The sequence below is a fragment of the Leucopleurus acutus genome (assembly GCF_964270905.1).
Source record: "Leucopleurus acutus genome assembly, chromosome: 14".
NCBI classification, from domain to species: Eukaryota; Metazoa; Chordata; class Mammalia; order Artiodactyla; family Delphinidae; genus Leucopleurus; species Leucopleurus acutus.
The window spans coordinates 24,803,874-24,826,440 of NC_139156.1; the positions used below are offsets into that span (position 1 = coordinate 24,803,874).

Here is a 22,567-nt window from a genome sequence, read left to right on the forward strand (position 1 = left end):
ACACCAAAATTCCATTTAATCATCTTAATGAGAAAGAAAAAAAATATAAGGTATTTGTTAGGGGAAATAAGTGCTTAAAATTTCATTCTATCATGTAGCCAATTTAAGTATACCAACACTGTAAGGCATAATGAGTACATAAAATTATTCAGGTATATTTCTACCATCATCTGGACAAAAAAGATGTTTTAAGGATTATATGTTTATGTTCACTTCTATTGCAGTATTTCTTAATTTTATAAAGTATTTTCCTCTTATTTAAGTTGCTTCATCTTTCCCTCTACCACTCTAGCAAAAGAAAACATTCAAATAATTTCCAAGGTATATCTCTGCAATGTTTTGAGATATATATATACATACATATGCTGCATAATTTCATATACCTCTCATGAGCTGTTGTTTGTTATTCAGGCACTCTCTTTCAATATTGGCTAACTCTGCCTTCTGCTGTTGGATGATCTTTTTCAGAGAGCCATCTAATTCTTGTTGTTGCTTCTGAACAAACTCTTGTTCCTATTAGACATAGTTAACCATCAGTTAATAAGTATCTACTGAGCAAAACATCCATTTATCTATACCTCTGTATATATTAGTGATTAACAAGGTTTCTGAACCAAGTTTCTAAAGTCAACTAGATTTAAAAATCACCAAAATTAAATAGTATAGACATAACATAAATGTATTAGTCACCCAATTCAAGCCCAGAAAGGAAGTACTAGAATACATAATATTCTAAACTATTAAGAATAACACATACAAAAGAAGTCCATAACCCACTCATAATTAAAATGCCCTACATCTTTGGGAAAAAAAATAAATTTACAGTTTCTAAAACTGACTATTCATTTCACTAGAGTGTGGACAAAACAAGAATAAACAAGAAATGTCTTTCAGGAAGAGAGGCAATAAAGAGCAAACAAGAAAAACATACCGGGATTTTAAACTCTCTATTTTTCTATTAATAAAGACGAAGCCATACCATGGCTACACTAACAGAGAAAGACAGATTCTGTATCTTTAGCCTGTGCCTAAAAAGAACAATACTTTAAGGATTTAATGAGAAATAATGCATTGCTAGAGAAATGTGAACTAGAAATAGGAAAATGAGTTAACATTTTATGACTCTACAAACAAAATTCCTTATAATTAGAGAATTCTACCAACATGTAAGGGATTCACTCATTCATTCAACAGTATTTACTGAGTACATACTATTTTTGCCCGAATGCCAAACTTATACTTTCAAAAAAAATCCTTCAATTACTGTGTAAGGAAAGGGAAGGTTGAAGTGACTTATGGTCATTATGCTAGATTATACATTTGCAGAAGGAAAGGAAGCATACTCAAATTGAAGAAATGCAAATTTTGCCAGTAAACATTTGGCTCTCCATCCCTCTCTTGGCTGTTACAGCAGTTTGTGATCAGCTCAAGGGTATTCTGATCAATTTGAGTATAGATTTAGAAATTTGGGGTTGAGCAGCACTTCACCTATAATCCCTCCTCTTGCACATCTAAGAGATATAAAACCTCAAGATCCATTTTGGAACTATTTTTTAGGCCTTGGACAGAGTCTGACAGGATCTAGATCACTACCAGCCTGGTCTTCAGTGCACAAAGAGTGAGTCAGCAGTGCTCCTCAAGATGCTTGTCTTACTACTGTTTCTCTGGAGGTGAGAATCAGGTCTTACCATCCATGACATCCTGTTAGTTTGTTGTCACAAATGCTGCTGTTTCATCTACATCATGATTTGTATTTTAGCATAAATACAAATATACAGTTGCTACTGTATAAGACTAATAAACTGTCTCTATAAAATACAATTGCCAGTTGCAAGTGGAATAACATGTACTTTTGTATTTATTGAGCTATGGTCTTATGTACTGGGGACAGGAAATGTACTTATGTGTCGTTAAACAAAAATATCACGCAAGTTGTCAGTTCCGTAGATATAATAAATGCTGAGCAAATTTATACAAAAAAAATTTACAATTGCCAACTTGACTACAGTCACCTACATCGCTTTATCACAGCAAAGAAAAAAATAAAAACTCAATGAATATTTAAATTCAACTATCTAGAATAAGGCTTTTGAGCTTTATTTAAAGAGATGCAAAAATCTCCATCCTATCTTATAAGCAGTTATAACAAAGTAAGTTGTCAAGCTTCTCTTTTCCTACAGTAAATATCATTTGTAATAAAAATTAAATTGATTCTCTAATTTCATTGTGAAATTTCTATGTGCAAACTTGTTTAATAAACAATATAACCTGCAGATATATCAAAAGTTTTCTTTTGTTCAACATTTTTACCACTAGTTTGCATAAATAACTTTTAAAAAATATCTGTGTGGACAGAAATAATGGGTCCAAATTATCATAAATAAAAATATTACATTTATAGTTATCAAAAAAATCAAGTGTAAAAGATGGGGCAAATAAATATTTATATGAAACTAAAAAAGGTAAACACAGTGGACCCTTGAACAACACAGGTTTGAACTGTGTGGGTCCACTTAAACGTGGAGTTTTTCACTAAGTATGTACTGCAGTACTACACATTCTATGGTTGGATGAATGTCCAGATGTGGAACCACAGATGCGGAGGGCCAACTGTAAAACTATATGTGAATTTTCAATTGCGCGGAAGGTCAGCATCCCAATACCTGAGGTGTTCAAGGGTCAACTGTATAAGCCAGTGCCACTAAAAAAGTGAACGTGATTTCTTGTCAATGCAGTTTTTGGTCATATTATTATATTTATGTCTAAATTAAACAAGATAAGAGTTCAGGTCAAAGAAAACCTTTATTAAGCACTTAGTAAATGCTGGGGACTGTACTACTTACAGGGTTACTAAAATTAATAAAAGACAGTACTGCCTTCAAGGAGTTTCCACTCTATTGGTCCCAAATTGGTTTTATCTGTCAGCCCATATAAAGAGTAGTGGGTCCCTTCCCTTAGTAACATACTTTGAAAAGTTCAAAAGTAAACCACAGAGAACTCAAAGCAAGGAATAAGGGTCCAGAGATCAAGACTCAAAATGAATGACAAGGAACTACAAAGGCATGCCCTGAAGCGGCCAGTATATGAGGAAAAAGGAGCTAAGACTGTTATATAGAAGCGGGCAGAACTAGCACTGTGCTGCTCCAGAAGGTAAATAAAGATCAACAGGTCAAGGCAGGCAATGTATGGAAGCGTTTCCTAACCATCAGAGTTTGCAAAGACACCAGCTGCCTTACAGAGCTATGGACTTGAAGAATCAAGCAGAGTGTGGATGATTACACAGTCAAGAATACTGCACATTTGATTTTTTTTTATATTAAGGCCAAAAACTACCGAAAAGGTCCGTTACACATTAATATATTTTATTACCACAAAAGAAATGAAAATTTAATTATCACTGAGCTTTCATTAAATTTCCTAACTTCAAAAGCCAAGTATAATACATTCACAGTGGAATCTGTAATTAGAAATTACTCTTAGGATCTAAAAGAAAAGTGATCTTACATTCCAAAAAGACTGCACAAATTACACGCATTTAAAAAAATAATAACAGATCAATTTGATCACTAAGAGTAACAATTTCAAAATGGACACAGAAATTGTAAAATGAGTGTTCTTTAAATGTACAAGTTTTAATTCTGATAAGGAATCTTATCCTATTAGTCAGATAACTGTGAACGTTAAAATTACAGCTTTGGGTTCTAGAAAACTCTAAGAAAGGGTTATGATACGTGGCACTATTTGTACATCATCTGGTCACTTTAACTTAAAAGCTAAAAATGGTAATGATCAGAAAAGTGTTCGTAATTCATAATTTCTCCCTCTCGTCAAAAAATAATTAACATTTTGACTACTCTTTCAGAAAACTATAGAGTCCAATGGCTGACAATAATATAAATAAATAAATAAATAAATAAATAATTTCAGGAGGGGGGAAGGAGGGGTTGAAATCAAGCTGTATTCTATCTACTCCAGTTGTGTATATCAAACATCACAAACAAAAATTACAGTGTTAAATAAGCTAGTCATTTCCCTATAGAAACTGTGAGAAAGAATACAGCCTGGAACTCCAGACTTAATTTAAAACTGCAACATGGAGAATAGCAACCCACCATTCATTATGGACAATTTGAACAGTGAAAACTAAATGGAACTAAAATCACCACTTTTAACATGGCTTTTCTGACCATATCCATAATTAAAACATCTACATAAACATATAGGCAATCAAAATGTCACTTCACACGAAGATAAAAATCTAACCACAGCATTCAATTTCTCACATGTGCAAAGTTCATAAAATACTATTGAGAAGATATTTCTTGAAAAAGGTGAAAATCTCAGATTAAAATTTGTGGTGGTGTAGACAGAAAAAAGAACACTGTAGTAGAAGTGTTCTAGTTCCAGCTCTACCACTAATCTCTTTTGTGACTTTAGGCAAATCACTTAGTCTTCTGTGCCTCGATTTCCTCATCTGTAAAACAGATACACTCCATCCCTATATTAGGGGTTGGCAACGAGAATCAAATGTGAACTCTTCAAAGAATACTGTACTATAAAGTTCATGTCAGGTTATTACTATTGTCATCACTGACATTATCATCTATCAATCTTCTAGATTTACAACAAATGAAGCTAACAATGAAAAGGCACATGTGAGCCAAAGAAAAAGCAGGTAAAACAGAAGAAGGCACCCTCCCACAAGGCACGCGGGACTTACGTCCTGCATTTGGGCGTTGAAGACTGCACAAGATGACAACTGAAAAGACTGAATCATGACCTGAGCAACGCCCTGTGGATCAGAATACAACGCACTTCCCAGGTAAGAATAGAGCTGAATGACTTTTTGTAAATGGAAAGAATAATTATACAAACGCAGAGTTTCCTGAGGCCTGGAACAAGTCACTTAACAAAGGGGTCTCTTTCTCATCTGTAAAATGAAGGATTTGAACTAGATCAGTGGTTTCCAAACTCTTAATTTGCTGCCATTGTTTTTAAACCAGTTGAACTCTCTTTTTAAAAAACTCACCAAAACAATCTCAGTTTATAAAACAGATGTAAAGTGGTCCTGCTCTGGAAGCAGGGGCCCAGAGCCCTACTGTCCTTTTTTTTGTTTTTGTTTTTGTTTTGCGGTACGCGGGCCTCTCACTGTTGTGGCCTCTCCCGTTGCAGAGCACAGACTCCGGATGTGCAGGCTCCGCGGCCATGGCTCACGGGCCCAGCCGCTCCACGGCATGTGGGATCTTCCCGGACCGGGGCACGAACCCGCGTCCCCTGCATCGGCAGGCAGACTCTCAACCACTGCGCCACCAGGGAAGCCCTGTCCTCACTTTTTGAAGGATTCTCGAGATGCTTCTTCCAAACTCAAGAGCTCCTGAGAGTACAGTTTGAAAACCACTGGACTAGATGATCAAATACATTCTAGTTCCACGACCATATGGCTATTATTCATAAACTCTTTAAAAAGTTTAAAATATTAGACTCAAGTTATCACGTGTTAACACCTTCATCAAAAGTGGTAGCTAAATAGAAATACTTTTGAAATTTGTTAGATTACTAAATTCTTCATTAAATTTACAGATAGAAATTTACTACTGCTTTCAGCTTTAGTTGGAAAATACAGGCTAGCCCCTCAAATTATATGAAAAATCATCAACAAAGTTTTATTAAAGCATTGGATCACTTACCATTCAACACTAAATCCTCAATTTCAACTCTGGAGTCTGACATATTACCTTTTGGAATTAAAAACTTTACATTCCTTTACAAGGCTAAACCAAATTGTTATCTTCTGGTTTGAAATCCAAATTACCCCAAAATTGATGTGTGGCCAGCAAGGACTTCCTCTTCACCTATTAATAAGACATGGCCAACAACCACTGGGCCAAGCCAATAATTTAGATTAGGCACAGAAGGGGTAGCTTAAATACAAGAGGCAGTATGATGTGGTGGTTCAGTGTATGAAACATGGAGCCAAACTTGCCTAGATGAGAATTCTGGCTCTACCACTAACCAAACGCGTGAACGTGGGAGAGTCATTCAACCTCCTGTGCTTTAGTTCCCTCACCTGTTCATTTAGAACAGTATGTGCCATACAGTAAATGCTGTGTTTGCCATTATCACCTTAACTACAGGCATACCTTGGAGATGCTGTAGGTTCGGCTCTAGACCACCGCAATAAAGCAAGTCACATGAATTTTTCAGTTTCCCCAATATATAAGCTATGTTTACGCTGTAGTCTATTAAAGTGTGCAACAGCATTATGTCTAAAAAACATACATACCTTAATTAAAAAGTAGTTTATTGCTAAAAAATGCTAACCATCACCTGAGCCTTCAGCAAGTCATAGTAGTAACATCAAAGATCACAGATCATCATAACAAATATAATAATGAAAAAGTTTGAAATATTGTGAGTATTACCAAAATGTGACACAGAGGCACGAAGTGAGCAAAGCTGCTGGAAAAATGGTGCTGACAGACTTGCCCAATGCAGGGCTGCACGAACCTTCAATTTGTAAAAAACACAATAACTGCAAAAGCGCAGTAAGGTGCAGAGCAATAAAACGAGGTGTGCTTGTAGTAATTCCCATACCAGGCCAAGACAAAAATTTTCATTGGCTCACAGGAAGAAAAAAACAACTACATTTATTCAAATAGGCTAGTTTTATTAAAATTTTAAATTCTGAGATAGTTTCCTTATTTTTCATGGTGTTAAAATCATCTCTCTTTTGAAATGATGGTGACAAATAAAGGGCAGTTTCAAATAACCTTCCTTGTCAAAAACAAAAAAAATTTTTAATGGTAACCCATTTGTCATGCCTCCCAAAGGGTTTTGTTGCTTCTATGTTTCTTTTCATGAATCTATAAAATCCAAAAGTCTGGGAACCACTTTTTAAATTACATAAAACCCACATTAAAAAGATAATTTAAAGCAACAAATAAATAATCCATGTCTCTTCTTCCTTTCATTAACATCTGTAAATACAAACTGAGCTCACTTTTCTCTTTGCCTCCCAGCTGAGTGCAAGCTTAATTAAAAGAAAGGTGATCCCAAGTATAAAAGACCTCATACTCATGTGAGATACTTCTAGAAAAGTCTGTTGAAAATACCAATTTATCTATTTTGTAGAGAATTCACCCATCAATTGGCTCAGCCTTATCATAATCTAGAATCAGGTTTATATAGGTAAAAACTGTCTATTTTTGTAACTGCTGGATTCTGAACCAAAAAGAAAAACAACATACTTAACATTTAAAATCTGGTTTTAAGTTGCTTACATTGTTGAGTTTAACAGTAATAAGTATTTGATCTACCATTTAACATTACCATTTACCAGGCTTGCAGGATCTCAGTTCCCCCGACCAGGGAAGGAACCCAAGCCACAGCAGTGAAAGCCCGGAATCCTAACCACCAGGCCATAAGGGGACTCCCGAATTAATGGCCTTTTAAATATGCATTCCTTTTGTATGCATAAAGCTTATATACTCACCCTCTATATTCTTTTGCCCTAAAAATCTTCTATCAACCATTGACATTACCACTTAAATACAAGCTTCCATCATGATTAAAATAAGAATACAGTGGATTATACATTAACATACACGTTTATTTCATCTGGAGTCAGCTTTCCAAACATTTCACTTAATTTCACGTTAGCAACTTAAATGTCACCATTAGTGTGAATTTAGTACTACATAAAGAATGCCCTGGGAACCTTTGTATAAGGAGACGTCAACAGTACCGAATTTACCCTTTCAACCATGGTTTACTGAGCTGTGAGAATATTGCCGCTTTCTGTTTTTAGTAGCATTAAGCTGCTGCTGTTACCTGAGCATGCTGGCTTTGTGCAAGCTCCTCTTTCCTGCGTTTCATGAGCTCTTTTCTCAGCTCTTTGGGTGCTTTCTCCACTTCATTTATAACCTACAGTGTATAAGCATGCAGGAGGTGGGGAAAAACACTTTCTCCACAGCAAGCATTTATGTGAGCAGACAAGCTACAAGTCAAGTCAAGTTGTTAAAAAGCTCCTTTCAACATGCATTAGCACAGGTGTTAGTTTGGTGAAAAAGAATGAAAGGATAGAACATGCTTAATCTCAGTGCAGAAAGGGACATTACACCATATAAGGAAAATTAGTTGCTTAATTATCCCTACATATCTTTCTCTCTTTAGATCCTAAGACAATCAGTAAAGAATTACTTGCAACGCTAACGCTGAACTAAAGGTGATAAACTCAACTGACCCTGAAAGATCATAAAATTATAAACATATCTACTGACATTGCCTGAAATATTGGATATAAGGAAAACAAATGCCATTCATTTATAAATCTGTAAAATTTCATAATTGGCTTGATAAAACCAATGAAATAATTCTAAATGAAATCCACTTAATGAGATCAAAAGAAAAACAAAAGGGAAAGTAAGCACTAGAATACACAAAGGAGAGACAAATGGACACTAAGTTTTCTTTTTTCATAATAAACTATTTTATATATGGTGCAATAAAAATGAACACATCTGATGATTTTGGGATTAGATTAGAAAAACATTCTCCTTTGCTGATAATTTAAGCCAAAATCAATTGTCAGCTTTAAAATCAGTAATATAACCCCTCATAAAGTAAGTTCATATGCTATGATTTATTATACCAAATAAAGTATATTATAAAATGAAGTGTATTTTAGAGCTCCTTCTTCCAATCATTTCAAAACCCTAGATATGTATTCCACCTAACAATAGATCTGTAATCCAACTACGAAAGACGATCACGTGTTTATAAGTAGAAGCACCAAAAGCAACCAGATTCCAAATCACCACACGCCATTGATGGTCTGTGAAAGAGACTGATTTTGATTTAACATAGTGTATTTAAAATTTCCCATCAGTAATCTCTCATGAAACCAAATCACCATGAAAAAGAAGAGACTCCCCAAATGCAAGAAGTTTAGCGGTAAGGAAAAAAATACAGAATAGAATTATTTAAAATATGCATATCGCTATCTCAAACATGTTCTCTGGCTAAACCTCTCCTAGTCCAAAACAGTAACAATAACTAGAAACTTCTATATATCTATAATTAAATCATATACTTGCCTACAAAATTTAACCTGATATTAAAAAATAACCTCTTAATAAAAACTACTCATGGTTTCAAGAAAATTAATATTTAGTTAATACAGTAAAGGCATACATCATGGTATATAGAGCAATTCTATATAAAATATAATAAACAGTAATAAAACAGTAATTTTTAGAAATGGTAGCCAAATCAAAAGGCTATATACCATTTCATTTATCTTTACCTAAAGAAATCATAGAATGCACTGTATTTATTAACGCTTGATTCTATCCTTTTTAGAGCAGATCCTCAAGTTCAGCAAAATGATGTTCCATTATCTGCATAATTTCATTGTTAAAATCAATGAATCTGAGTACTTGGGACATGCAACAATAGTGAAAATGTATTCACTAGTTTGGCTGATATTAGTGTGTTCCAAAACTAATAAAACTGATCATAATATTGTCCTGGGGTCTTTCATATCATGAAAAGATAAATTCTCCTCTTACACTAAAGGAACAGAATAAATTATAAAATTATCTCTCAAAACTGCTAATATGTAAAAGCTCTCTTAGTGTTATTTTAATTGGGGAAGAAAAAGACACACTAATACAATATGTAAATCCTCTTTCTGAAACAATGACAATCTTTCATAGTAAATAATACCACAAATAGATTCTATGACAATATGGAACAGTTTCAGGAAAAATGAAAAAATTCATCATAATCAAATGACTTTACAGATATTTTCCACCTGTGATTCTTCAAAGTATCTCACAATTTGATAAACTTAAAGATATTATTTCAAATTTCAGCTTACTCAGCTTTTGTTTTGACACAAAGTCTAAGAAAGGTAATCAAGCTAATCAAGAGAAAAAAATTTTTAAGCATGAATTAACTATTACAAATAAATATTAAGATGAGTTATTATTGCCACCGGCAAACAGAACATAGTATGCTTTCTTGAAAAAAAACATTACTATGTCAGGCCTTAAATGTTGCATTAATAAAGGAGAAGTGATAGGTTGAAAGGAAAATGGATTACACTCAATTTGAAGACTTGGTTCAAGGGTTAGCTGGACATTTAATAATAGTTTGTGAACTTGAACAGGCCATTAAAACCTCTTCTACTCCAGTTTTCTTGGCAGTAAAATGAGATAACATCTGACCTTACTACTACCCTACATAACTGCTGGGAAGACCAAAAACAAAAATGAATGAGTGCCATTTAACTACCAAGTATTATCTTAATTCCTTAGACAGTCTTAAGTGTACATTAAAAACAGTAGTTACACTTACCTCTTTCTTTCGGTTCTTTAACATATTCTGAAATTTGTACAACTCTTTCTCTTGTTCACCTTTAATGCGTTTGGCTTCATCTCGTAAGCGATTTGTGTGTTCTTGTTCTAGACGTTCAATAGTCTGTTTCTGCTGTTTTTCTAGATTCTCAATCTCTTGGTCATATTGTCGTTTCTTGCTCTGTAAAATGATGTAGCTCAAGATCATTTAACTTTAACATTAACGTTCATATCATTATACTGAAGATGTTTACTAAGAGCACATAACTGGCATTTAAATTGAGTGACGTCATATGTACCCTCTGCAATACTGAACAAGTTCAAATGCACTCAAATATGTTTTAAAAATTTTTCAAAAAGATGTGCATTTCGTATTTTTCTAATATGGGAAACACTTTTTTCTATTGTACAAGTGTAGAATGTTCAAAAATTTTAGACAATCTAGAAGAATATCCAGTTGCTATGAAACACTAAAGAAAATTTTCAATATTTATCCTATAAAATTTTTGATAAATCAAAGGTCTCATTTGAAGTCTATTTTAAAAACGTACCATTACTTGTCATTTTCAAATTTACTCTTCCTCATTAAGATTCTTAAACATATTTCATTGATACAAACCTTTTAGAATTATAAATCTACTCTCTCAACAAAAGATTCCTGCTTATATAATACTTGAGTAACATTGCAATTTTAGACACAGGTATTTGTAAAGGGTGTTTCCTTTTTAAAAAAATTAAAAAGCAAAATATTTTGGAAAATATGGGGGGGGAGAAACAGTTTTTATAAGGTTCTGAAAAAACAGAATATAAGTACTGTAAAAATACTCAAAGAGAACAAAAGTTCATAATTTTCTTAGGAATTCTAAGTTATGATCCAACATATGTAATCAGCAATGCCAACCTTCACACAAAACAATCCTTACCACTTAAAATTATAAAAATGTAAGTACTATAATCAACCATGAATCCTATAACATTTCAGATGATCTTTTTTCTAACCTACATTAAGCTACATGTTCAACATAAGTTACTGAAATTTTATATCACATTAATAATTCCTTTTCCAATTTTGAACACAAAGTAAAAATTTAAAGACTCGGTGACAATTACCCTTTACAAGTCAGCACTAACTTCTCTAGCAGCTGTGAAAAGGTATGTGGAAGCTTAACTGTAGTAGCTAGAGAAGTAAGTGTATTTTGAAAAATTCCCCAGGAAGTTCTAATACTCAGCCAAGTTTGAAGACAACTGCTCTAGACTGGTTTAAATCTTGGATTCTAATTCTGAGAGGTCAAATTGTAACAATAAAAAGTTATACAGCAACAGGCACACCTAAGAACTTTGCAAACCATCTACTAGCTTCATGATTCCAGGTTTTCATGACAGATTTAATCAGAGAAAAATGAAAACACCCAACACACTGTAAGTCAGGCAAAAGGAGAAAAGAAGAGGAGAGAAGAGAAGAGAAGAAAAAAGAAAGCATCTAAAACACCAAAGAGATAAAGGCGAGAAATGCATCACAAAGCCAGAGAAATCTAGTAATCAGAGAACAAGTTCTAAAACCTGCCAGTGGTGGGTTTTTTCTAAGCCTTAAATTTCTTTATTAACAAAAGGGTACAAAATTCCAAGACTTTACCACCATCTCCTGCTCAAAACGCCGGAAAATTTGCTCTCGCTGTTGTTGCAGTTTGCCATTGAGCTGCTGTTGGGCTCTTTGCTCTTCTTTTTGAAGAAATCTTAATTCCCGAAGTTCCTGACGTCTGATAAAATTTAATGGCAAGGATAGAGAAAGACAGCAAAAGTTACACCTTTGAAGTAATGCTTTAAAAGAAAAAAAACTTTAAAAGTAACATTTATTTTCAAATGGAAAAGTAATACAAGAATCCAAAATTAGCCAAGACTTTACTCTTGTTTCTCTATTCTTCAGACTCTGCAGAGACTTGAGAAGTCACAAAACCAGTTTAAATCATGTTGTTTCTCTACTCACCTAAGAAACCTCAATTCTTCAGTTTTGGAATCACTATCTGTAACTATCTTTGATGTTGTTACACTCACTTCGACACCATCAACAATAAATTTGCGTGTTTTCTTCAACGTTTTCTTTTGTCTTCTTGTTTCCTGAGTGAGATTTTATTTTAGTTAGGCTTTATATGGGGAATACCAGAGAGAGAAAACATTTTCTTCTTTAAAAAAACAAAAACAAGAAACTGAACAGCTATGAAGACTACACTATAAAGTATGAATAGAAATCAGTAAGACTCAACTTTGAAGCCAATTATATCATCTCACACCTCATTTGACTTTCACATGATTTTACAGATAAAATCAATTTTTTTTCAAGTGAAATTATGCATTTTGATGATGTACATGTAGAATTTTTATACCACATCATAATTAGGCACAAGTGGTAACAAGCAATTCACAAAAAAGAGTAATTAGTACAACTTTCACATGTTAACCATTCTTTCCTCTTTTTATCTTGTAGGTTCGCAGATACCTCTGCTTTTCTGTTTTAGAAACACTTACAAAGCAATTAAAAATGAATTCCTGGGGCTCATCCCTTAAAGAATCTAAATCAATAGGTCTGAGGGTGGCTGAGAATTTCATTTTGAAAGGCTCCCATATAACTTATAAACACTGCCAGGACTGGGATTCAAAATCCATTTCATCAACAATAGTATCACCAGCCCTCTTCCATCTCAGGGCTGGAGATGGATGAGTGATTTTAGAGTTACTAGAAAGACAGCACCTTTACTGTACTCCCAAAATACCAGATCTGCCTGTCAGCTATTGCCCAAAATTCTTTATCAAGACCAAACTCTTCATTTCTCAGTTGGTTATCCAAATGCTTTTTAAAAGCAAAGAGAAATAACAGAAGTGTAACACTTCTACAAATACTTCTTGGTAAACATGTAAGTATTCAGAACAGATAATTACTTAGTTTTGATAGGTGGAAAAGGTTAGAAAGCAGAGGGAGCAAAAGGGGAATGTGAAAATACTACATTCAAAATGCATTAGAATTTTTAAGTTGATCTTTGGCACTTACTAATCACCTTTCTTCAGCCTCTTACTGTTGTACTCTCTAGGCTTCCAGTATTCTCACACTGCTCTCCCTAAGCCCTGAACTACGGCCACCCTATCCAGACTTCATCTAAAACCTAAAGTGGGCATGCTCCAAAAATAAATCTACCTCCCTGTAACCTCCAAATTTTCCATTTCTTCAGTTCCTACTAAAGTATCCACAGCTAATATCACCTTAATTCTCACAGAAGTAGCTGAATTTTTTGGAAAGGCTAACTATTAAGTCAGTGAATGAACTTCAGATTAATGGAATTTCAGCAGGGAAACAACCTGAAAACTGAAGACCATCTAGGCAATACATGTAATAATTTGGGGCAGATACGCAGGCTGATCAGTCATGCCCTGGCGTCCTATCCCTAAGGTCAATTTTCTTCAGTTCTTTCTGCTTTTCTGCCACCTGTCAATCCAGAGTCTCACCTGTATCAGAATTCCATGGGATCTTTTGCTATAAATACTTATTCTCTGGCCCCACTCCATACTTCTACACAGCCCCCCCCAGTAACTCAGATTGGAGAATTATGCTTAACAGCTCCAAGTGTTCGAGGGTTAGCGTTTGGCTTTCTTCCCACGATGATTCTCACGGCAGTAGTGATTGCTATGACTGAGGAGGTAAGAGTGGTCACTGCACGTGCCAGTGGTAACAAGGGCTGTTTATATCCTAAACATTCTTAAAAAGAGATCATTCTTTCAAGTCCTCAATTCTTTCATATACTGCTGATTCTTGCTACAATTATACCTAGGTATGTACAATAGGAAAACCCAAATTCCAGTAAGCAACTGTATTATACTATTTCTATCAAGTTGGCAAAAATAGATAGGTACTACAAAAAAATTTAAAGATTACATCCAGAATCTTAGTTTTTCTTTAATTGATTGCCCTCATAGGCCTTAAGAATTTTATAGGGTTAATACTACACTGATTTAGTGTTGTTTTGTTTTCAAGATGTCAGTTTCACATAAACTCTCAACTGCCAAAATAACAAAGAAACACCCAAACAAGGACCCGTGCACACTTACTTGTAAAGATATTGATCCATTGTCTTTAGTTTTGCTTAGGAAGCTAGAGATGGATAAATTCAAGTCAATGCTGCTATTATCAGCAGTGGAACCAGTGCCTGAATCAGTATCATTTTCCTTTTGATTCTCAGATTCTGGTAACATGGTTTCAGTTTTTGATAAAGCACCTATTTCTCCTTTATTTTCTGCATCTTCAGGGTTGATATTAATACTGGGTATTAGAACAGGCTGAGGTTCACTGGGCTGTGAAGTGGCAGGAACTTGAGGTTCTGCCTTAATTGGCACTTCGCACGGGATATCTTTCTGCTCTGTGTCCATCTGAGCAGTGGCTTCATGAGCATCCCGAGTTTCACTTCCTAAAGCCTTTTGGTCACTATCAGTCACCGCACTTCTGACCTCCATTCCTTCAGTGCTACTCGATTCAGTAATCTCAACTTCATTTGTCCCGAGCTCCTCATTGGTCTCCACTATGTTCTCTGAACTGCTGATTAACTGTTCCTCACCTTTACCTTCTACAGAGTTTTGATCTATCTCATTAGTTTCAACTATTTCTTTAATAGAAACTTCTTCAGTACCACCAGCCTCAGGACCCTCTGTGGACTTGACCGCTAATATCTGGCCTACTTCACCCACTTCTTTCCCATCATTACTCTGAGCATCCTCAGCACTGTTTTCAGTTGCCTTCTGAGCAATGTCTTCTGCCTCATTTGTTCCCATCACTTTGCTTGTATCACTGATCATATCTTTTTCAGTTTTGTCATCTCTTCCCAATTCCTCGAGGGTGTCTTCCTTTGTAAACTCAACTTCACTTTCAATTGCCTGAATATCTGCCTCTTTTTCTCCAGTCTCCTGAGAAACTAAATCCATTGTCTGAATAGCAGTGTCTTCAATTTCTTCAGATTTTATAAACTTATTTTCCAATATCTGTTGCTTTTCTTGATCCCCTTCTTCCTCAGGTTTCAGATTCTGTTCAATATTTGTTTCTGAAGTTATCATTATGTTATTTTCTTTTCCTTTATTGACTGAATTAATGTCCACTGTTTCATGGTCTTCTGTGTCAGGTAGATTTTCAAGCTTGGGTCTCTTCTCCTCTCTCCCATTTTCCTCGATTACTGTTGCTCTATGATGAAGTTCAGCCATAGCTTCTAAATGAGTATCATTAACATGTTCATTAATGCCTACCACAGTATTTTCAGGTTCATCGGTGGTGGGTTTTTCAGTAAGAATTTTACTGTTAAATTTATCTTCAGAAGTATTACGTTCTGTTTTTTCTGAGACAGATTCCAAAATACAAGCATTTTGTGAAAGCTTATCTTCTTCAGAGCTCGCAATACTAAGGTCAGAGGAGGCACGCTTACTTGCAGGTATCGGCTAAAAAAGATTTTATACAGTTTTAGTGTTAAAACATAATTTCAAGATGGTAACCAAAATAACGTTTCATATATAAAAATGATTTAATTCATATATATAATGATTTAATATCTTTATTCAGTAAAATTTGATGAAATTATAAAAATAACTTAAAGAATTGACAAATCTTCACATAATAAATATGACAAAAATGGGCAGCAAGGAGCAAACTTAATAAATCTTCACCTCTAAAATTAAAGGTTTTTGTAATGCTACCCATCAATTAATTCTTAGACACAGCTGCAATCATACCTCAAAACTCAACTCTAAAAATGACCTAAATGAAATTTCCTTTCTAAATACTGACCAGAGAATTTTCTGTTTCCTCATCATCATCCTCCTCTTTGCCATCTTCAACTTCTTCTGTTACTTCAGCCTTTGCCTCTGCAATCAATTCTCGAATTGGTTTGTTGGAATCAACAGTCACAAAGGGATGCTGTTTAATCATTAAAAAGAGCATACTCAGTAACAACTGAAATGCTTGTGAAGTAAATTTCAAATATATAAAACACATTGTTATGTGGCAAAAACATAAACATATAAGTAGGAAAAATACAAACAACTTCAGATGATATTACATCTGGGAAAAGGAGGGGGAGGGAATTGAGCAGGAGTAGGGGCTGCCTGCAACTGTATCTGTACCTTTTTTTAAGAATCTGAAAGAAATATGTCAAAAATGATAACATATTACATCTGGGTAGTAGGTATATATACTTTTCTGTATGTCTGAAAACTTCATAACCTAAAATCTAAATTAAAATTTAAAGCAAGTTTCAAGTACATTACTAGTTTTAGAAAGTAACAGTATGTTTACAATATGTTTAATTGTTAGAAAGTAACAATATGTATAAAGCCTCAATAAAAGAATTACAAAAAGCTTTAAAGTTCCGTTAAAAGTATCTACCTCCTACACTGTTGGTGGGACTGTAAATTGGTACAGCCACTAGGGAGAACAGTGTGCAGGTTCCTTAAAAAACTAAAAACAGAGCTACCATATGACCCAGCAATCCCACTCCTAGGCATGTATCTAGAGAAAACCGTAATTTGAAAGGATGCATTCTCCCCGATGTTCACTGCAGCTCTATTTACAATAGCCAGGACATGGAAGCAACCTAAGTGTCCATTAACAGAGGAATGGATAAAGAAGATGTGGTACATATATACAATGGAATATTACTCAGCCATAAAAAGGAATGAAATAGTGCCATTTGCAGAGACACGGATGGACCTAGAGATTGTCATACAGAGTGAAGTAAGTCAGAAAAACAAATATTGTATAATATCACTTATATGTGGGATCTAGAAAAATGGTATAGATGAACAAAGTCACAAATATACAGAACAAACTTATGGTTACCGAGGTGGGGAAGGGGGCATAGGACGAACTGGGAGACTGGGATTGACATATATACACTACTATGCATAAAATATATAACTAATGAGAACCTACTGTTTAGCACGGGAACTCTACTCAATGATCTGTGGTGACCTAAATGGGAAGGAAATCTAAAAAAGAGTGGATATATGTATACATACAACTGATTCACTTGTTGTACAGCAGAAACTAATACAACATTGTAAAGCAACTATACTCCAATAAAAATTAATAACAAGTGTCTATAAACATCTGTTTTTTGACATAGTTCAAATATTCTTAAGAGTAAGAAGATATTTTATTCACCTCTGTACACTCAGCACTTGGTGTTTGTCACAGATTAAGGCCTTCAAATGGGGGGGGTAGTGAAATAATAAGAGAAAGTGTGTTCCAAGGATATACTTGTTGTACAGAGAAAGGAAATTTTTCCCGCTTCTCCCCCCAGATAAATAGATCAACCGAAAAAACTACAATGGAGGAGCTGTACTCAATCTAACAGCAACTGCCTCAAGACTTGTCATTCTATTTCTCTACCTATACTATTATTGACAAAATTTTATTTCAAATATTACAAACAAGTCCTGCTATAAAACAAAATTATCCAATCACTTTAACACCATTTTTTAAAAGTTAGCAATATGTACTGAACATTTACCCTCACTGTAAGGGACATTAAAAAAAAATTAATTAGCTCATGGCCCCTGCCACCAAGGTGCTTGTTTTCTAGTAACTGGAGAGACAAAATGTAAGTAACTGATAAAGTGGAAATAACTAAACAAAATGAAAAAAACACAATTAAACCGAATCAAAAAAGCATACGAGAAATTTAAAAGCTAAATAAATGCCCTTTAATAACAGCAGCAAATGTTTGTAAAGCAAATGTTAACTACTACAATGAACCTTGAGTGAGTCTGCATAGGGAAACTCAAGTGGAGAGAGGGCACACTGAAGAAATCTGAAACTGTATTCTTCTTAAAGAGATGTTACAACAATTATATGGTTTGCCATTGTCATACTACTCTTATCTTACCTGCAGTAGCTGAGATGTAGTCCACCTGGAATCCACATTCTTTTCCAAGCATTTCTTTAGAAAGTCCTTAAAATTTGAAGACCTTCAAAATAAAATTTTAATAATGACATTCTATTTTTCTTGTTAATAAAATCAAAACTCTGAGAAACTATGGTTAAGTTCCATTATGTATGTAATAGTATTAATTCAACATAAGAAAACTAGTTATGAGAATATTAATATTTCATAAGTCATTTATCTATAAATATAAGTTACATATATGTAAATAGATTCATAGTTTAAGTCATTAAGATACAGCCATATATCCATAAGTATGCTAAAAATCACAAAAATTCTTCCATTTTATATATATATATATATATATATATATATATATTTTTTTTTTTTTTTTTTTTTTTTTTTTTTTGCGGTACGCGGGCCTCTCACTGTTGTGGCCTCTCCTGTTGCGGAGCACAGGCTCCGGATGCGTAGGCTCAGCGGCCATGGCTCACAGGCCTAGCCGCTCCGCGGCATGTGGGATCTTCCCGGACCAGGGCACGAACCCGTATCCCATGCATCGGCAGGTGGACTCTCAACCACTGCGCCACCAGGGAAGCCCCCTTCCATTATATTAAACTCCATAAATACAGATCAATCACATATATGCCTCACTTTCTCATAGTACAGAAAATATCTCTTTCATGTAGAACTCAAATCACTGGTATCTTTTAATTTATGGGGAAAGTTAGTTACAGGAGTTTATATGGTCCTTAAGTCTTGAAAATACACCAAAAATCAGTTTTCTACTTCATACAATCTTTGTACCATGTACCTAAATTTAAATACCCTTGGAAAGTTGGAAGAATAAAGCATCAAGTTTTGCTTCTTAAAAAAAATTGTTTAGGAATACTTTACCATTTTGATGGCTGTGCTAATGTAGGGGGCTCAGATTTTGCTATTTTTAGCAGCACTCGCATTGGATTTAATTCATGATGAGGTGGTTCTATCTCAGCCATTTCTATTAAAGTGATACCCAGGGACCAAACATCAGCTTTGTAGTCATAGGGTCTGTCCTTAGATGTTTCACACATGACTACCTCAGGAGCCATCCTATGAAGACAGAGAACTGAAAATTAAGATGTTTAACTTAAGAGCAGTGATCACAAACCACGTGAAAGATAGTATAATTGATTATGTGGACAAAATTCATGAGTAATAATAACTGTTGACATAACTAACGCTGCAAATCCATAAAACTGAATACATACCAATAGGGTGTGCCGATAAAGGAATCTCTCCTTTGAATTGTCCTTGTGTTTTTAGCTGATACTCCAAAATCCGCTTGAAATAATCATACAAAAGTATTAATGACAGTTTTTAAGCAAAGGACGCTATATTCAACATAAGGGAAAAGCATATCAAGTCTTTAATAAGGCCACTGTTATTAAAGGGTAAGCAAAATAGAAAGATAAATAACTTCTCTATCATCCTAATTTTGACCACCCTCTTTCTACCATACACCCACCCCACAAAAAAAAACTGCCAAAGAAAAGATTCCATCATTAATACACTTGATACCACCATCCTTACACATCTTCAGATCACAAATTCTCCAGAATTGGAAAAAAAAAAAAAAAAGTAACTTTAAAATAGATCAGTCTATCCACTTCACCAAAATAAACGCCAACTAGTGCTATATGTGACAATTAAATTAAGGGACATTTTTTCTATAGTGTGAAAAACAGAAATTATACCAAAGCAGCCTTTATGACAGCATATGTCTTGCTAACTTCCTCATAAAATTATACCACAAAGAAAAAAATTAGGAACGATGCTTTCTAGTTTAAATTATAGGGCACAGCAACATTATAGGTTTATCAGTTTTTAACTCCTTTTCAGCTTAGAGCTCAATCATTAATAGCAACATAAAATTGCTATTGCTGCATAAATTACCTCATGCCATATACATTTAACTTTTAAAGTTTCATTTGACATGCCATGATTCTCAAAACTGAATAAATACCAAAAATCCTGTATTTAGTATTCATGCCCAAAGGCCTAGCACAGAATATACACACAATAAACGTCAGCTACTGTTATTAATCATATGTGTAATTTTAACCTTTGTGATACTTTGGCCGTAGAACTCTTAAAACTCATGAAATCCTGCCCTATATTCTAATTATTTATGTCTATTATATAGTTCTTTCTTTTCTTTTTTTGACCATGTAGTTCTCCTGCTTAAAACATCTTGGCAGCTACCTACTGCCTGTAGAATGATGTTTAAGCTTCTTAATATGGTGTATGAAGTCTCTTGTTACACTAGATATTTCATTAATGTTTTATAATTAAATTAATAAATGAATTTGCCAATAGAACATACTATACTTGGAAGATATATCTGCAGAAAATGCAACATAAATAGATGTATTCAGGACTCTCCATCCCTATTACCCCCCTACTTCCTCAACTTATAACTTGCCATGTTTCCACAGGATGGGATTGAGATCACAATATGAAATTCCTGCCAGAAGAGGTTTTCTACTCAGGTAGAGTCAGCTCAGTACGTATTCCAGTGTGTTCCTAGAAGCTACTAATGGTCTATTCTTTTTAACTGTTTCCCCCTCAGAACATGACTGGGAAAGGAGGTTGAGAAACAGGCCTAAACCACTAAGGTCCACTGTCAACATTCGTACCTCTCGAAGCACTCTTATGAGCAGGAGGTAAACTAAGGAGGGACAAGAAGCCATCTTCATTTTTGTGCAAAGGGGAAAACTAAGGTCATTATGTGCTTTACAGTTCTACTTATAATGATATGGCATATATATGCTGGTCTGTTAAAATAGCATTTTACATACTTATTTCCATTTGTAACAATGTGATCTGACAAAACCATAAAAATTTGATTATTGTATATATGGTTCTTGAGGATAGTATGGTTCTACATGCATCTGTGTACACTTAATACAATGTCACAGAATTGGAAGGTTCTCTGTATTTATGAATTAATGAAACAAAGTGCAACTATTTTAAATGTCAACCAACTCAAAACTATTTTGGCATTCCTAAATCTTCAAAAATATACTTATTTTTAATGATGCATTATTTTACACAGAAGTATATTCCTGTATTCAAATAAGATTTCAGTATACTTACAGAAAAACATGCACTAAAAAAGATCAAAATTATATTTCAAAACGTGCTACAAGACTAAAAAATGATGACATAAAAGAGTAACAGAAGTCAGAATTTTAAAACTCATAAATGAGGTGACAGAACTCAAGGGAAGATCAGAAATAAAAAACAATTTTAGAAACAAAGGCTAAAGTAGGAGGAATGCAAGAGCAAATAAACACAACAAATGCACACCCATTACCACTTCGCACCCATTAAGATAGTTATCATCAAAAATACAGAAAATAACAAATGCTGGCAAGGAGGTGGAGCAACTGGAACTCTTGTGCATTGTTGTGGAAACGTAAACTGGCGCAACCACTGTGGAAAATGGTATGGTGGTTCCTCAAAAAATTAAACAGAGAATTACCATATGATCCAGCAATTCCACTTCTGGGTATATACCCAAAAGAACTGAAAGCGGGGACTCAAATAGATATTGTACACCCATGTTCATAGCAGCATTATTCACAAAAGCCAAAAGGTGGAAGCAACCAAAGTGTCCATCAATGGATGAATGGATAAATAAAATGTGGTGTATACATATAACAGAATATTATTCAGCCTTAAAAAGGAAGAAAATTAACACATGCTACACCATGGATGAACCTTAAAGACATTATGCTAAGTAAAATAAGCCAGTCACAAAAGGAAAAGTATTGCAGGATTCCACTTACATGGGGTATGGAGAGTAGTCAAGTTCACAGAGACAGAAAGGAGAATGGTTGCCAGGGGCTGGGGGAAGCAGGAAATGGGGACTTAAGTGTTTTAATGTGTACAGAGTTTCAGTTGAGGAAGATGAAAAGGTTCTGGAGAGGCGTGGTAGGGTTGGCTGCACGACAGTGTGAATGCGCCGTATGCTACGGAACTGTGCACTTAAACATGGTTAGGACAGTGAATTTTAAGTATATTTTGCCACAATGAAAAAAATGAAGAAAGATAAAAAGAACCTGAGAGAAAGTTATAAATACTGATGATTGTCAAGCCTGACAAAAAGTCTCCAAAGGAGAAAGTCAGTGCAAGGGAACAGAACAAATACTCATATCTATAATTACAGAAAACCTTCCTCGGGGGTGGGGGGTGAGCGGGAAACAAAAAAACAACACTTAGAAAAGTTTAGTCAAAGTTTAGTCCTTAAAAAAAAAG

General features: G+C 34.5%; 1 protein-coding gene across 2 annotated transcripts in view; it reads right to left on the reverse strand.

Annotated features, from left to right (window-relative positions):
* Nucleotides 1-22,567, reverse strand: part of SLK (STE20 like kinase) — a 53,032-nt gene that overhangs the window by 9,913 nt on the left and 20,552 nt on the right. Inside the window, exons 5-14 of one of the 2 annotated variants that reach the window (XM_082855007.1) lie at nt 19,516-19,588; nt 19,163-19,357; nt 18,269-18,350; nt 16,171-16,299; nt 14,454-15,824; nt 12,343-12,473; nt 11,992-12,115; nt 10,360-10,539; nt 7,831-7,923; nt 384-513 (exon numbers count right to left, since the gene is read on the reverse strand). In XM_082855007.1, the coding sequence (XP_082711133.1) occupies nt 384-513; nt 7,831-7,923; nt 10,360-10,539; nt 11,992-12,115; nt 12,343-12,473; nt 14,454-15,824; nt 16,171-16,299; nt 18,269-18,350; nt 19,163-19,357; nt 19,516-19,588 (2,508 nt within the window). The remainder of the gene's footprint in view (nt 1-383; nt 514-7,830; nt 7,924-10,359; nt 10,540-11,991; nt 12,116-12,342; nt 12,474-14,453; nt 15,825-16,170; nt 16,300-18,268; nt 18,351-19,162; nt 19,358-19,515; nt 19,589-22,567) is intronic. The other variant, XM_082855008.1, reaches the window with a different exon arrangement.